At 44.2% G+C, this 17,134-nt stretch overlaps 1 protein-coding gene across 1 annotated transcript in view; it reads left to right on the forward strand.

The window, feature by feature from the left end:
• The window catches only part of DAW1 (dynein assembly factor with WD repeats 1), a 328,433-nt gene that overhangs the window by 81,231 nt on the left and 230,068 nt on the right, over positions 1–17,134 (forward strand). Inside the window, exon 2 of the mRNA XM_069617981.1 lies at positions 238–310. Coding sequence (XP_069474082.1) covers positions 238–310 — 73 coding nt within the window. The remainder of the gene's footprint in view (positions 1–237; positions 311–17,134) is intronic.

The raw sequence follows: 17,134 nt of genomic DNA on the forward strand, positions 1-17,134 counted from the left end.
TGGGAAGTCTGGTGCTGGAAAAGTGTTACGAGTCCGGTGGCAACTCGTCGGTAGCACCGGCGGGTTACCGATGGAATCGTAATGAGGCCCCATGTCTCCTTTTAGATTTTGCAATTGTGTTCCATGCAATACAAGACCTGAAATGTGCTTGTTATTAATTGCATAGCAAATAAATTAAATCAATTGAAACATTCTTTGCTTCCAATCCTTCATATTTAAAACATCTTTCATCTACAGGTATTATTTTGGAATATGAAAAAGGAGGAGAGGTGAAGACCAAGTCTATAGATTTACTTGATCTGACACCAAGGTAAGTCCTTTTTAAAGCTGTACTTCTCATGCCTAATGTTTTGCGCTATTTACATTAAGTGTTACACAGGACCACAAATGACTAATGAAAGAATGAAGACTGGTCTTGTTCCAGCTCTGGTTTATAACACTGACAGTTTGTGTGCAAATACCTAGTTTGTGTGCAAGTGCCTCGGGTCAATAATACTGCTTTTGAATGTGTCAAGCAACAGTTGGTGAAACCAAGCATAGCTAAGCGCTCTTGGAGGAGCAATTTCTCAAGTGCAAAATGTATTATTTATTCAGAGGGTTGCTAAGCTAACCTGAGTTCTTTCTCTTGTAACACATAACAGCATGGACCTGCTGCTTTGAAACAAGGCAAGTAGCGGGAAAGTGAGCGTGTGTGTGCGCGTGTGTGCCTGTGTGTCTTTTGTTTTGTGACATCTCTTCTCTGGAAAAACATTACTCTATTTGAGGTTTTCAAACATAGATTCTTTTTGATAGCAGAATAAAAACTACCTGTGTCAGACGCAGCTAAAACTTTTGGTTTTTATTTATTAAATCTGCCTTCGCTGTTGGCTTCCTTTTCCCTTGTTGATCTGGTCTCCTTGCCTAGTTCTTCCCCCTATACTTCTAAAGTGCTCTGTTACCCCACCTGAGGCTAGGTCGACGCTCAATAAATATCCTAATAAAATAATAATCGTGAACCTCTATGCAATATATCACGTTTTGGTCAAAATGCCTATAAACTGGAAATGTACCCCAACCATATGCACAAATTATTGCAATTGATTCACACTCCAGTAGAAACGCGAGAGTTCGGAAGCAGGAGGACTTGCATAGTACACAATGGATCTACAGACCTGTGCAAAAAATTACCCTTTGAAGGCAGAGGACCATTTTAGGCTCATTTTTTTACATTAACATGTCTTTCAATAGATTAAATACTGGAATTAGGCTGCGTCTCAGATGCACAGAGAAGATTTTATTTCTACTGTATTAGATCTTCTCAGATCTTCTCTTCAGTGTTTTTCCGAACCCATCCTCCGAATCTGAGCACTCCACTGCTAGATGTCATGAGAGCTCTAAATTCTACATGGAAAGGACAACGGGGTTCAAGAACTTAGTCTGCTTTTTGTAACTTTCCAGAATGTCAACTTCGAAGGGATTGTGTCCTCCGACGTACTCCTCAACTTAGATATCTCCTTCCAGCTCTGCTGGCCTTGGAAAATTTTTCTCTCTAGAGGGCGCTGCGCGTCGACATCCCTCGAGTCGATGTCCCTCGACAGCCGCCGTATCGACGCCGACGTCATCCTGGCTATAAAGGCCGCGCGCAGCGCCCGTTGCTCAGTTCCGTTTTTCCGCGCGTACTCAGTGCCTCGGAATACCGTTGCTCAGTTTTGTCAGGTTAAACCTATTTACCTCGAGTTATTCGATCCGTACTCGATGGCTTCTTCGTCGGAACCGACAACTCCTCGATCCGGCTTCAAAAAATGCCGAGATTGTGGGAAAAAGATGTCGCTGACTGACCCTCACAGAGTTTGTCTGTGGTGTTTGGGAGCTGAAAACCATTGTTCGGAGTGCGAGGACTGTATGTCCATGACAGCTAAGGCCCTGAAGGAGCGTAGGGGGAAGCTGGAGAAAGGTAAGACTTTTAAAGCTTCTTCTTCGTCGACGAAGTCGAGACATTCGTCTCCTCGTCACCATTCACGCTCCAGATCTCAGATTGGGTCTCATCACTCCTCGAGATCGAAGCACTCGAAGAGGAGACGTCGAAGATCCCCTTCTCTGTCTTCCTCTTCCTCTGTTTCACCAAAGAGAATCCCGTGCCCCACGAAACATAGTTCCCGGGCTGAATGGGAGGAATTCCGCAAAAATATGATGAGCGTCTCCGAGAAAGCGGCCTCGACCCCCTCGAAGACTGCCGAGAGCGATGCTCTGGTCGAAAGACCCAAAGGTCAAAAACGCCGCGAGTCGCAGTACCCGGCGAAGGAAACCTCTCGAGCGTGTCACGAACCCTCGAGCAGGACTATGACCTCCAAACCTTCCTCGAAGGTTCCGTCGACGTCGAGGTCGATGTCTTTGACGCCGTTGTCGAAGGGACCTTCGACACACGAGTCTGTCGACTCGACGCCAGCTTCGACACTGGTGTCGACGCCAAGAAAAGTCACGGTTACGACACACCCAGTGTCTGTCCCCAGGCCCTCGACGTCGATGGCTTTGAGATCGTCGAGTAGAATCCCAATTCTGTCGAGGTCTTCGAGGCCTCCGCCTTTGTTTTCGACGCCACGCTCGAAGCCTTCGACGTCGGCGTCGACGACATCGACGTTTTCGAGGCCGATTATGACAAGTTCGGCACCCTCGGCTTTGGAAATGGGGTTTACACCCTTTATGAGTTCAGAACAATTGAGAACTATGTCCTCAATATTGGAAGAGGGTGAATTGTCTGAACAGGAAGACACATTTGAGTTGCAGGGACCTGTAATCCCAATTAGGGAGGAATTTTCCTCTGAAGAACGCAGGTTAAAGGATCTTCATGATTCCTTACATGAGGCAAGTGGGTTAGACACCTCCCCTGAGGTGGAGTCTGCTAGGCCAGACCCGGGGGAACATGCTGAAACCCCCTATAGAGCCTTAATGGCCAGGATCACAGAGTTTATGGGGTGGTCTGCACCTTCACAATTATTCCAACAAGATGACCTCACGGATATTCTTGACAAAGGCCCAAAGGAGGATCCTGTGGTGCCTTTTCATAAAGCTCTTCAGAGGAAGATCATGACAAACTGGGAAACCCCAGATGTCGTACCAGCAGTAAATAAAAAACTGTCTACAAAGTACTGGGTATCCTCTACAGACCCGGAGTTTTTGTCTAAACACCCATCCCCAGAAAGTCTGGTGGTACAGGCAGCATCCTCTACCGATGTCAAGACGGCTTATCCTACCGTCCCACAGGACAGGGACGATAAAAAATATGATGCTATGGCAAATAAAGTCTTTTCAGCATGTAGCATGGCGTTAAAATCGTTTAATGCTACTTGCACCCTTGCTAGATTCAGCCATACACTTTGGGAGTGTGCTTCTACAGCGGCTGACTGCATCCCGGAGGGAGAAGAAAGGGATGCGTTCCTGAATATTATACAGGACGGTAAAGACACTATGTGCGAATCCCTCCAGACGGGCATTGATTCGGCTGACCGTATCACCAGAGCAATGGCGGCAAGTACAACAACCAGGAGATTCGCTTGGTTGAGAGAGTCTGGTTTTGCCCCAGATGTGCAGGCCAGGCTCTTGAACATGCCATTCGATGGCACTTCTTTGTTCGGGAAAAAGGCGGATGACAGTTTAGAGAAACTGCAAACTTCAAAAGCAGCAGCAAAATCCCTAGGAGCTGCAATCCGTCAGACACCTTTTCGTCCCACAGGATCCTCTGCGAGGGGCAAGTCCTTTCGCTTCTACTCAGCATTCGGAAGAGGTAGAGGACGACCGGCTCAAAGGGGACAAAGAAGAACTACCCGAGGTGGACGAGGTAGATATTCAAAAGCCGCAGCAACAGCAGGTGCCTCTTTACCATCGGCATCTGCATCAGCCGCCCCAAAACCACTCTGAGGACTTCCCTCACAGGACACCTGTAGGAGGCAGGTTGACTCAACATCTGGCGGTATGGCAGGCTATCACGTCAGATGCTTGGGCATTGGAAACAGTTGCCCAAGGTTACTGCCTGCCTTTCCTACGTATACCTTAGTCATCCACCGGGGATCAGCTCTCAGAAAGCTCCAGATCCGCTCCTCTTGCAGGAAATTTTAGACCTGCTAGAGAAAGGTGCCATAAAACCGGTACCTGTAGCGGAGAGGAACAAGGGCTGGTACTCCCCTTACTTTCTCATTCCGAAGAAAGACGGAGGACTGAGACCCATCTTGGACTTGCGAGAATTGAACAAATTCCTCAGGAAAGACAAATTCAAGATGGTCACTCTTTCTCAGATCCTCCAGGCCCTTCAGTTCCAGGACTGGTTGGTATCTCTGGACCTTCAGGACGCTTATTTCCATGTGCCTATCCATCTCAAACACAGGAAATACCTGAGGTTCGCAATTGGCAACTCTCACTATCAATTTCGAGTGCTGCCATTTGGGCTGACCTCCGCCCCGAGGGTCTTCACCAAGTTAATGTCGGTAGTGGCGGCAAGTCTAAGGAGGGAATGGATTCACGTCTACCCCTACCTGGACGATTGGTTGATCAGGGCTGTTTCTTCGGAACAAGCTCAGATCCAGCTAAATCACGTGTGCCACTCCCTTCACAGACTGGTCTTCTCCCTCAATTTAAAGAAGTCACAAATGATACCATCGCAGAGACTCCAGTTCATAGGAGCGATCCTGGACACTTCCCTGGGAAAAGCCGCGCCACCAGAGGTGAGGGCTCAAGATATTCTACAGATGGTTACCAAGTTCCAACATGCCCAACGTCTCCCAGCCTTCGACTTTTTGAGGTTGCTAGGCCTCATGGCATCCTGCATTTTCCTACTGCCAGAGGCTCGCCTGAGAATGAGATCCCTCCAGTGGGCACTGAGGACTCAGTGGTCACAATTCTCAGGGAGAATGACAGATCTTCTTCAGGTTCCCGACAGAGTAGCTCGAGACCTTCAGTGGTGGGCCTGTCAGGAGAACATTCTGAAAGGAGAACAGTTTTGGCAACCCTGGCCGGAGATAACAGTAGTCACGGATGCCTCACTCACGGCGTGGGGAGCCCACGCCAACGACTTGACCATCAGCGGTCGTTGGTCTCCATCGGAGTCCAGACTACATATCAACCTGTTAGAGCTGAGAGCCATCAGACTTGCGCTGAAGGCGTTCCTGCCAGCTGTACAAGGGAAGAACGTCCTGATAATGACGGACAACACGGTGGCCATGCATTACCTCAACAAAAGAGGAGGCGTAGGATCACTAGCCCTGTGCAGAGAGGCGATGCAGCTCTGGTTTTGGGCAATCCAAGAAGGAATCTCTCTATCGGCAGTTCACCTAGCCGGAGAGAAGAACTTGACAGCCGACGCTCTGCGCAGGCAGAGCACAGTCTCCCACGAGTGGGAGCTAGCTCAGGAAGTCCTTCAAGAGATCTTCGCCCTTTGGGGAACCCCTCAGGTAGATCTGTTCGCCACCAGCCTCAACAGGAAATGCGACCTGTTCTGCTCAAGGGAATTTCCCCCGAGAGGAACTCTGGGAGACGCGTTCATAGTGGACTGGGAGTTTCCGCTTCTGTACGCGTTCCCACCGGTCCCTGTCATTCCTCAAATGGTTGAGAAGATTCCGGAGAACCATGATCCTAATTGCCCCGGATTGGGCCAGGAGAACGTGGTACCCGGACCTTCTAGACTTGTCCATCTGCCCTCCAATTCGACTTCCACTCAGAGAGAACCTACTCTCACAGAAGGGAGGTCAGGTTCTCCATCCAGACATCAAAACCCTCAACCTTCACGCTTGGCTTCTGAAAGGCTGAGGTACAAGGATTGGGACCTCCCTGATGATGTTATGGAGGTGTTGCTTTCGGCAAGGAGGCCAGCAACAAAGTCTTTATACCGCTGCCGTTGGAACAGATTTTGCAGCTGGTGTAGAGAACAGAATATCGACCCTTTTTCATGTCGTACACCAATGGTTTTGTCCTTCCTACTATATTTGGCAAATTCAGGCCTTCAAGTTGGCACCATTAAAGGCTATCTCGCAGCGCTATCCATCTTTAAGCGCACTGCAGAAGAACCATCCTATTTCAAGTTACCCTTGGTAATACAATTTCTTAAGGGGTTAACCAATGTTTATCCCCCAAGGCCATTCCAAGTTCCCCTATGGGATTTAAACTTAGTCCTAACCTTCCTGATGGGCACACCTTTCGAACCACTCCATTCTTGTTTGTTAAGATTCCTTACCCTTAAAACTGTTTTATTAATAGCACTTACATCTGCTAGAAGGGTGAGCGAATTACAAGCTCTTTCTTGTAAACCCCCTCACACTATCTTTCACAAAGACAAAGTTGTCCTGCAAGTGAAGCCTAATTTCCTCCCAAAGGTGGTTTCTGAATTCCATATCACTCAGAAGATTACCCTACCATCTTTCTATCCTCCTCCTCACCCGGGGAAAGAGGAAGAGAGGTTACACAGGCTAGACCCTAGAAGGGCTTTTAGTTTTTACATCAGTAGACTAGCCAGGATAAGATAGGCAGACCAGCTGTTTGTAGGTTACAGAGGGCACAAGCTGGGGTTACCAATAACTAAGCAGACCATTTCCAGATGGATCATCCTAGCCATTCTGGAATGTTATAAATTGGCAGGAAAAGAGCCTCCTCAAAACCTTAGGGCTCATTCGACCAGAGGTATTGCAGCTTCATCGGCCCTCAAAAGAGGTGTGCCTGTTAAAGACATCTGTGCGGCCGCTACATGGTCGTCTGTCCATACCTTTACACGATTTTACAATTTGGATTCCTCCTCCAGTCAAGAGACTAGGTTTGGAAGGGCTGTACTGCATTCTATTCATCAATAGAAGACAGCATGAAGTCAGTACTCCCTCCTCCAATAATAGAATACTGCTATGGGAGCATATCTAAGATGAGGAATACGTCGGAGGACACAATCCCTTCGAAGAACAAGTTACTTCTTACCTTTTAACGTTCTTTCGACGGGATGTTCCTCCGACGTATTCCTCATCGACCCTCCCATCCATCCCCACAGTTCTACTTCCCTTGTTGTTGCAGCTTACGCTCCTTCAGGGTGATTAGTTTAGTCCAGAAAGCATATTTGTGGGCTACAAAACGGAACTGAGCAACGGGCGCTGCGCGCAGCCTTTATAGCCAGGATGACGTTGGCGTCGATACGGCGGCTGTCGAGGGACATCGACTCGAGGGACGTCGATGTGCAGCGCCCTCTAGAGAGAAAAATTTTCCGAGGCCAGCAGCGCTGGAAGGAGATATCTAAGATGAGGAATAAGTCGGAGGAACATCCCGTCGAAAGAACGTTACAAGGTAAGAAGTAACTTGTTCAACTGTGCTTAAGCAACTTGATTGCCCTCACACCAATTTGGTTAGAGCCAAAGTTGCACTCTATTGCCAAGGCAGCTATGTGGGCAACCCGCTCTGTCTTTTGAAAGCACTGTCTGGACACAAGCTCACGGCAGCACTCATTTCGGCAGGGCACTTCTTAGAAATGTTGTCAAACGATTGAAAATGGCACCATCCAACCAGTGCTTGAGAGTCTCAAAGTATGGAGGAAACGTAATGATGCGTAGGAGTAATGAAAAGTTACTCGCCGTACTGATTACTGTACTCCTAGCCCAAAGTCCACTTTCCTCCATACGCCTGCTTGCCTTAGCCTCTAAAAACACACTTGGCTGTCAGTCCGTTACCAATTTTGGATGTTGGAAAAGGACTGCATGCCAGGGCCGCTGTGTAAAAAAATCAAAGGACATATTTTTGTTTGTGCTGCAACAAAGCGTTCCAGATGTGTCCCATAGGAAGGAATGCCACAAAAGTATGGAGGAAAGTAGACTCTGAACTACTTCAGTGATTCATCTTTTTGATCTTTGTGGAACCTACTTTTGAAAGCTACTAATTGAAAAATGCATTTTGGACTAGAGGGAAAGAGATGAGAATTGTCATTAGCTAGACTTCTGGTCCATCTTAACACCAAAATAGATGATTTTAAACATGAAAATCATATATCGTTTGGGCCAGCTGTAGAGACTACTATGCATCTGTACCTCTGAATTCATCCATTATGTCAATAGTTTATTTGTAATGTTATTGGACATGTGAGGTAACTAGAATATGAAGATTTGCGCACCCGAAGTGAGGACTCCAAGTTAGACGGCTGTTTGGGCGTGGCAGGGAGTGGGGAGTACCTGCACAGTTTGGCTGTGAGTCTATACAATATTATTTATTTCTGTGTAGGGGTATAAAGGTAATTGTAATTGTTCATGAAGAGGAATAAGATACCGGCTATCAGAAAGGAACACAGTGCTGATTTTTTTTCATGCAGTGAGTACTCGCAGGGCTAGCCTGGTGAGGGCGGCGGCTCTTCCCTTGCCCTTACCAGGGGCGGAGGAAGAGGAGGAGGAGGAGGAGCTGCTGCAGTGCGCACAGGACTGCACTGTAGAAATGAAAAATGCTGAGAAAGAGACTGACCTCTCTCAACCTCTTTTTGGGGAAGATGTGATTTTTTGATTTCACCAGGGAGGAGAAACTGCCTAAGTACAATGAGGAGGTCATCCTACCAGTAGATACCCCTTCAATCTTTATCTCTGATTATACTTTAAAGGATACCGTATATGATCATGAACCGGGTATTGGGGATGTGACTGCTAATAACGGTGATTTAACTACTATGGTGGGAATCTTTAACAGAGCTATGCTGTCAGAATGAAGAAATAAACAGAAGTACTTAACTCGATTGCAAAAAATATAGATGATTTACCCAATCGATTGGCAGATGGCCTTTTTCCATTAAGGAGGCCTGTCAGGGTCTGGTGTTGGGGACGTGGGAGGCGATCTGGACTAATGTGGGTGGAATTGCTAAAGACACTGACCTGCGCCCAGGAAAGCCATTGAAAGCAGTATTTGAGGATTCTTTGAATGAACCTAAAGGTAAAGATAAAGTGGAGGTGCAGCAGGTGAACCCTAGGGATGGTGAAGAGAGGAAAGGAGTAGAGGAGATGGTTCAGGATGTTCAGCCTGGCAAAATGAACGGTAAAGCTGCAAAAAAAACAAGCACAATAAATGAACAACAAAACAAACAAAAATGAACAGAAAAATAAAACATCTAGAACATTTTTGAGGGATGTAGATTTCAAACACTTGATAGAAACTGAACAAAGTGACCTGATAGCGCAGGAAGTCATACCAGCTAGACCTGAGGAAGAGAGGGTGGACTTGACTAATAACCCTCAGGATAAACACTCGGTCGAACAATCCGCTCAAAGCGATTATTATGAAGGGGAGGGTGGGATGTATGAGGCAATGAAGAAAAAAAAATCCTTGGTTGGAAAGACTGAACAATTTGGAATGTGGATTGAATGATATTTTTGATATATTCAAAAATTCTGCAGCAACCATAGATAAGTCAACAGTAATGGGGAAGCCTAATAAAGACCTCATTGTTAGAGAAAATGATGAGGGGGAGGCAACGGATTGCAGTAAGAAATTATTGGAAGCCAAAAGGTGTCCCACCTATGCAAAATCACTTACCGTTAATAAAGGCTTGTATTATAAGAACAAAGGGGTTATAAGAACAAAGGGGTTATATGCAATACTACCCCATTTACTGTTACTAGGACATTGAATGCTACTAATGGAATGAATCAAAGCCCCCCCCGGAGCCAATGATTAAGGGCTCTGTTGATAATCTATATTGTGTTCCCTCAGAAACTGAAAAAAAATTGAAAATTTGTTGAAAGTGGTTCAGGGACTCTTACTTGAAAATAAACATCTAAAGGACAAAGAGACTCTTGACAAAATAAAAAATGATAAGGTAGAACCAAAAGGAGACATTACGAACAAATTAAACTCAGACATCCTGTTTGTAGAGGGTGTTAATGAAGAGGCGTCGAGGGAATGGCTACAGGGCAGTTGGATACATGAACTACAAAAACCAACCTATCCTGATTTCCCAGGTTTGATACTGTGTTCATTGTTTAGTGAAAATGGGAACCAACCATTAAATAGACCGTACATTTTATCATTTTCACAACGATTCCAGAGCTGAGCCTAATTTCGACAGCTGATATACAACTGGTTGATTATATTCATATGTACAGATTAGATTTTGTGAGGCTAGTGATACCGTCCCAGTTGGTTAGAGCATTACTCATGAAAGAGGCTGAAACACTACAGCGAAGAGGTTTTGACCACTTCCCTTTTAAATCTCAGATAATATACCCTGAGGTAAAGGGGGCTGGGAGGTATTGTCCATATGGGAGCGGTCATGGGGAAAAGACTGAACCTGCTAGCATTAGAAAAGATGATGGGGTAGATAAACAGGATTGAAGATGGTTGGCCTTAACCCTATGCGATTCAATTAATTCCTTGAAACAGCTGGGAAAATCACTCTAGCACATGTTCATAATTTAAAAATATTAAGCTGGAATTCAAGAGGCTGTTATCATCTTTTGAAGAATGAGAAGCTTATGGAAGAATTGCTAGTGTTTGACTTTATTCTTCTCCAAGGAACCTGGGCAACTACAAAACTAGTTTGGCAGGGGTATGTAATGGAAGAACTATGTGCGGAAAAAGGACCAAGGGGCTGTCCCAAGGGAGGCCTAATTACGGCAGCAAAAGAAAAGCAGTGTTTGGGGGAAAACGGGGAGTTGGCACAATATGCAGTCTTTTTTATTAACTACTTTTAAGGTGAGAATGGGGGCTGAGGTACTACCGCTGCTGATAGTGAATGTGTATTGGAATGCAAATGTGCTCAGATTTAAATTTGGAAAATTAGTTGTTCTGCCTGGGAACGGCTATTGATGCCTGGTTTAATGATAATTTGGGGGGTCAAATAATAATTGCTGGCGACTTCAATGCAGATCACTCAGTGGACAAGGTGGTTGGGGATGATTTGTATATGAACAGGGTTAGCTCCAATGCTACAGGTGGAAATGCGAGGATAAGGGGCGCCTTATGGCTACATTTCGGGGATCTGTGGGGACTGGAACCGATCCACAACGAGCATTATACATGGAGGACAAGGGATTGTACATCCATAATTGATTATATTTTTCTCTCGGCAAAATTGAGTAATGGTCTGCTAAGATTTGAAGTCAAAGAGGTAGCAGAAAGTAACCACTGTATGTTAATTCTGGAGATGGAAGGTAATGTACAGCTACAGAAAAGAAAGGTGTTTAAGGAGGGCCTTAGGATAAACCCTAAAGGAAAGGGAATTAAGTGGTCATTTAAGAAAATAGAGGTTTCATAACACTATGATACGTGAGTACGACTGAGCACCGTTGAACATGTGTACGGAAATTTTTTCAGTGACCAACTTTGAGCAGACTATTTATAGACAAATTCAAATGTTGGAGTGTTCCTCGCCTGTCCAACGAGGTTCTTATAAAAAACATAATCACTGCTATGATCATGAGATTCATGAACAGAAAGCATGCTTGCACAAAGAGTTGCGGAGAATCCGTAAATCGGGTGACAATGCTATTAATATTTTGGACAAACCAAAAAAAGGAAACAATCATCCAAAAATTGTTTAATCATCGTAGTAGAACCAACCAATTAGATGGGGGGAAAAAATGCTGATGGCCCTTAGAGGTCTTACGTCGTCACATTTTTTGCCAACTTATTAATGGCTTAGAAAGTACCCAGGAGGTTTTGATCAACCCAATTCGCGAAGTTTGGGTGGGGCACTTTTCGAACATCTACAAAGAGAGGGATCAGGGATACTCACTGTCAGGGGGGACAGCTTCTGTCTGGCCTATTAATTGCTCAGCTGAGGTGGTACAAGAGTTAATAATGAAATCTAAGAATTCGGGAGCATCAGGTCTGAACAATCTTTCCAACAAAATCTTGAAGTCCAACCCCCAGTATTGGGCAAGAATACTGTGCATTCTGTTTAATGATGTGCTTCTATCTAAAACAATCCCGCAATCTTGGAGGGTCTCAATAGTTCTTCCGATCTACAAAAAGGGGTTGAGAATGTTGCAGTCTAGCTACAGACCAATAGCTATTGCAGACTCAGACTCTATGATTTTTGCATCCATGGTGTTGGTTGACATTCAAAGTTGGATTCTGAATAACCAGATCCTAAACTTTAAACAAATTGAGTTTAAAAAACAGTGTGGTACGGACTGTGGTGGTCTTATTCTTAAATACATCCAAAGCAAAGCCTTGGTAAAAGGAGCTAGTTTGAGTTTTGTGGCAGCCATGGACCTCAGCATGGCCTTCGACTTGGTCGATAAGGCCACCCTGTGGAACAAGTTAAAAACCTTGGCAATGCCAAACCACCTTCTTAAAATTATGGTAGCTTTCTATACTGACACGCGGCTGGTGATTAGATTAGATTCAGAGGGTACTTTGTCATCAGAGATCGAAACTAAGAATGGCCTCCGGCAAGGGTATATGCTGGCTCCTACAATTTTCAATTTATATGTTTGTGGTGCTGAAGAAGCTTTTTACAACAAGGGTCTGGTTGCTCCTAAAATGGGCAATGTACCAATTCCGTGGATTGCATACGCGGATTACTTTCTTCTGTTAGATAACACCAAAGTGGGATTGCAACCCTTTATTATTGAGTTTGAAAAGTTCATATCTCAACTACATTTAAGAATCAATACGTCCAAAACAATAGTGATTCGTATGGGGAACAAGAATAAGCAGCAGGATTCATACTCTTGATTGTGTGGAGGTAAATCTATTAAAGCCCAAAAGGTATTCAAATACTTGGGATACTGTTTTTTGGGTTCTGAATCAGCACCGTTATTTAAAAATTGTTTGAAGGCAAAAACGGAAGTTGCCCCCCCTTAGGCAGATGAGGTTGATGGAGAGGAAATTTGGTAAATTATCATTGAAACCTCTCAGGGACAAGGTTGTACCATGGTTAGTGTACGGCCTAGAATTTTTCGTGGCGGATCATAAGGAATATTTAAAAACTCTGGAGGATACTATATGAAGGGGCCTTCTGTTGTTTTTTTTTTTTTTTTTTACCTAATTGCGTCCCAATTGAGGTCCTGCGGTATGAATTAGGCCTTCAATCTGAGTTTGCTGGCAAACGGAAAGAGATTTCTCTTATGGAGAAAATGTATGCGGGCAGGTGATAAAAATGTATACGATCTTTACCTGTCCTGTCCTTTTTATGAAGAAATTAAACATAGAGGTGATAGAAACCTTGGAAGATCTGGGTATTGTTAAGTGTACGGGGGCACTGATTGGTCAGGGACCATTACCAAAGTGTCAAATACAAAATTACACTACCAGAGCTATTAATTCTGGAAATTTTTCCCAGATATGGAAAAATACTTGTGCAAATATCCATCAAGAATGATAAGAAATGCGTTCATGAGATTCAGATTGAATGTTATGCACACCAACCAAATTCTTAACATTAGAAATAAACCTGCTGATTTGAAATGGTGCGGATTTTGTAAACTTGTGGGTGTGGAAGAATCTTATCATATTTTGTTAATTTTCCCTGTACTGGTGAGAGAGAGATCTAAATATTGTTCTGAATATATTCCCGCAACTGCTTGTATAGACCTTGAGATGATTTGGTACAAAATGCAGCATGAATATTCACCTATTTTGATCATAAGAGTTGTGACCTTTTTGAGAAACATCTGCGAGCTGAGCTGAAATGTGATTATGGTTGTGATTCAAAAGAAAAGGTTTCTATAGCCGTATCTGTGTCTTCTTTGGGTGACAAGATTCAGAATATTAAGATCTGTTTTTAGACTGTTTTGATACTGTTTTTGTAAGAGATATGTTTTATGGATCTATATTGTAAAATTTCGTTTTATTTGTAAACGTTTATAATAAACCATAAACAAAATAAAACTAGTATATGAAAATAACTTATGAAGGGCATTTGAGTTGTTTGTCCTATGGATTATATTGCACTTGCATTTTGCACATATGCATATCTGTTAGTTGAATTTTAGTTCTTATTAGTTAGAGTCACATCAAATGAACACGAGAACATTGAGGTCCTTAACCATTATGAGAGTCTTAGATATATTACATTTCATGTTGTGGAATTAGTTGTGTGTGTGTGTGTGTGTGTGTATATAGATATATATCACAGCAGAACACTGTTTCGACACATTTATACTGCTGTCTTTTCTGAATGTAACTCCACTTGGGGCAAAACACAAGTAAGACATTGTTTAAAGTCATGATTTGATCAAAAAGTGGAGACTCCATCTGGCAACTGCAGGAATACAAAGCTCTGCATTTACTGAATGCGGCAGGACATCTTCATTCATGCCTTTTTCTCATTTTATAGCTTCAAAAGCACAGCCCACCCGGGGCGTCTGGCAAATGGCCATTAGTTATAGAAGTTTATTGCCAGAATGATTATTTCTGCGCACTTGCACATTTATGAACACTGACATAAAAGCACTTTTCATTTTTAAAACGAAGGCTCAGAGTGAACATGCTTACCCCTAACTATCTTGCATATTGCGCATTGCTGCAATATTGGGCACTTTAAGATATACGCTAGATTTGAGCCCATTTGGACATTAACTGCTTCAGGATGGTGTCACAATTTTTTATGCTTCGGCCCCTTATCTTAATATCACGTGATTTGAGCACAAACTGACTAGAGAGGGAGGAGCTTGCCGCTCTGGTTAGCCTTTTTTAACTATGTGTTCCTTGCAAAAATGGAGTGTAAACAGCCTGAGGAATTTCGTTGGCACGAATGTAACGCATGGCGTCTTTCCACCCGGATGGGTGAGTGCTTCTTTTAGACTTGGTTGCCATCTGGGTGAATAGGTTATTCCTGTTCCCTCTTTATTTTGAGTGGTGTGCATTTCGATTTTTGAATACATTTTGACTTTTACAATAAGCAGCAAGGTCTTGAGTGCTTGGGGTCTCCTTAAATGTTTTCCTTGGGGTTTTTTGCACTGCTGCAACCCTTGAAGTGCATGTGTTTTCTTTCTCTCTATCTATATGTATATAGTAGCTGTGGCTGTGTAGTTATGGTTAAGATGCTGTTTCCATAGGAGGAGCCCTTTTTGGGTGGCTTATAAATTCGCTCTCCCTGGATGAATCCTCCCCAAACTTTGCAAAAAAAGCATATGGGTCACTCTGAATGCAAAGTTTGGTGAGGTTTGGTCCGGGGGGTCAAAGTTACAAGGGGGGTCCCAAAACTTATTTTTTCTCGATAGACTGAATGGTGAAAAAACTTTGCTCACGCCTACAGCCCAAACCGCTGGACGGATTTTCAGTAAATTTGGACCAGGAGCAGCGGCTTGGTCCCAAAAGCGTGCTTTTGCAAATTTGATGAAAATCCGTCCAGTAGTTTCTTATAAAATGAGCAAAAAAATAGGTCAAAACAAATTAGTGATATCTATGTTCGGTCCGCGGACACACTTCCCTGTTTGCTCCGCGGACAGTGTCCTGATTGGCCAACCGGCTTGCGTCATGTCCGCGGGCATGCAAAGTGTTCGCTGATTGGATGGCGAAGAGCGTGAAGCATGTCAGATTTTCGAGAATGCCCGACATCTTGAATTCGCGGACGTTCGCGGACAGCGCAGTGAAACCTGGTGGAGAAATGCTATTTAGTAGAGTGTTGGTGTGTAAGACTGTTTGGAGAGGGTCAGGGAGTAAGAGATGGGTTAAATGTTGTATTTATTTAGGTGGTAGATCTCCTTGTTGTGTTCAATTTGTCTGCGGACAACACGGATGTCCTGAAATATTTCCAAATAAATGAAATAGGGGGTGTTCTGAGGACAGTACGTCCATACGTATGGTTCGTAGGCAAGTTGAAACTGTTCTAAGAACACATAAAGTGTCCTGGGATGTTCGTTAATAAAAAAAAAGGGGATGTGGTGAGGACGCTATGACTGTCCGTATTGTTTGCAAGCAAGCTGAAACTGTTCTTAGAACACCCGCGTTGTCCTGAAATGTTCGTAAATAAAGGAAATGGGAGTGTCCTGAGGACGCGGTCCGTATTGTTTGCTGGCAAGTTGAAATTGTTCTAATAACAGATGAAGTGTCCTAGGATGTTCGTAAATAAATAAAATGGGGGTGTTCTTAGGACGGCATGTCTGTTCGTACTGTTCGCAAGCAAGTTGAAACTGTTCTAAGAATACTTCGTGTGTCCTGGGATGTTCTTCAATAAACAGAATGGGGGTGTCCTGAGGACGGTACATCTGTCTGTATTGTTCGCAATCAAGCTGAAACTGTCCTAAGAATACTCGTGGTGTCCTGAAATGTTTGTAAATAAAGGGGCTTACCTTCGCATGGATAATTGCTCTATCATTCTGACAAATCTGGTCATAAATCAACATTTCGCTGGGCTTCTTAATCATTTTCCTCTGGTCAAGCCGCCTCATCCTAAACGGGAGCTTAATGTGGCCCTCACTGCTCCGGCATAAACCTTTTGAGCTACTGACCACTGTTGAACTTAAGTGCCTCACTTGGAAAGTTGCCTTCTTGATAGCGATGACATCGGCCATAAGAATAAGTGAACTCCAAGCCCTCTCTGAGTATCCCTTCTTGGTTTTTCACAAGGACAAAGTGGTGCTCCTGTCCCTTTCTTTTTCCGTAGAAAAAGTCCTCCATAACCTGGACTTTGGGAGGGCACTGAAGTCTTACTTCCAAAGAACAAGCAACCTCAGAGGCTCTTCTCATTACCTTTCGGAATCCGAAAGGAACCCCTGCCTTTAGGGCTTTCATCTTGCGTTTGATTGGTTCGTGTATCTCAGAAGCTTATACAGTCCAAGTCCTGCAAGCTCCCAAGGGCATCCACTCACATCTAATACAAACGAAAGCAGCGCTGTCGCTTTTCAAAAGTATGTTCCATGGGAGACCATTGCCAAAGCAGCTACATGGTCCTCACCTTTGGCTTTCTGTAAGCCCCATTACCTAGATCACAGTTCCCAGGCTGATGCCCAGTTTGGCCAGACTGTGCTAAAAACCTTTTTCTGTAAAATAAACGTCCATCCACCCTCTTCATAGGTCAATGCTTGGGAATCTCCCAAATGTTTGGAGGAAAGGGGATGGGATGTAGGAATGTAAGAAAGGTGACTCACCGTAGTGACAACCTTACTCCTAGTCCATAGTCCCCTTTCCTCCATACGCCTGCCTTTCCCTCTAAATATTTTAACAATGGAAAAGGACTGAAGGGTGATGTGCTGGGGGAGGCTCAGGAAGGCGA

Source organism: Ambystoma mexicanum, chromosome 10 (assembly GCF_040938575.1).
Source record: "Ambystoma mexicanum isolate Mex_15411 chromosome 10, UKY_AmexF1_1, whole genome shotgun sequence".
NCBI classification, from domain to species: Eukaryota; Metazoa; Chordata; class Amphibia; order Caudata; family Ambystomatidae; genus Ambystoma; species Ambystoma mexicanum.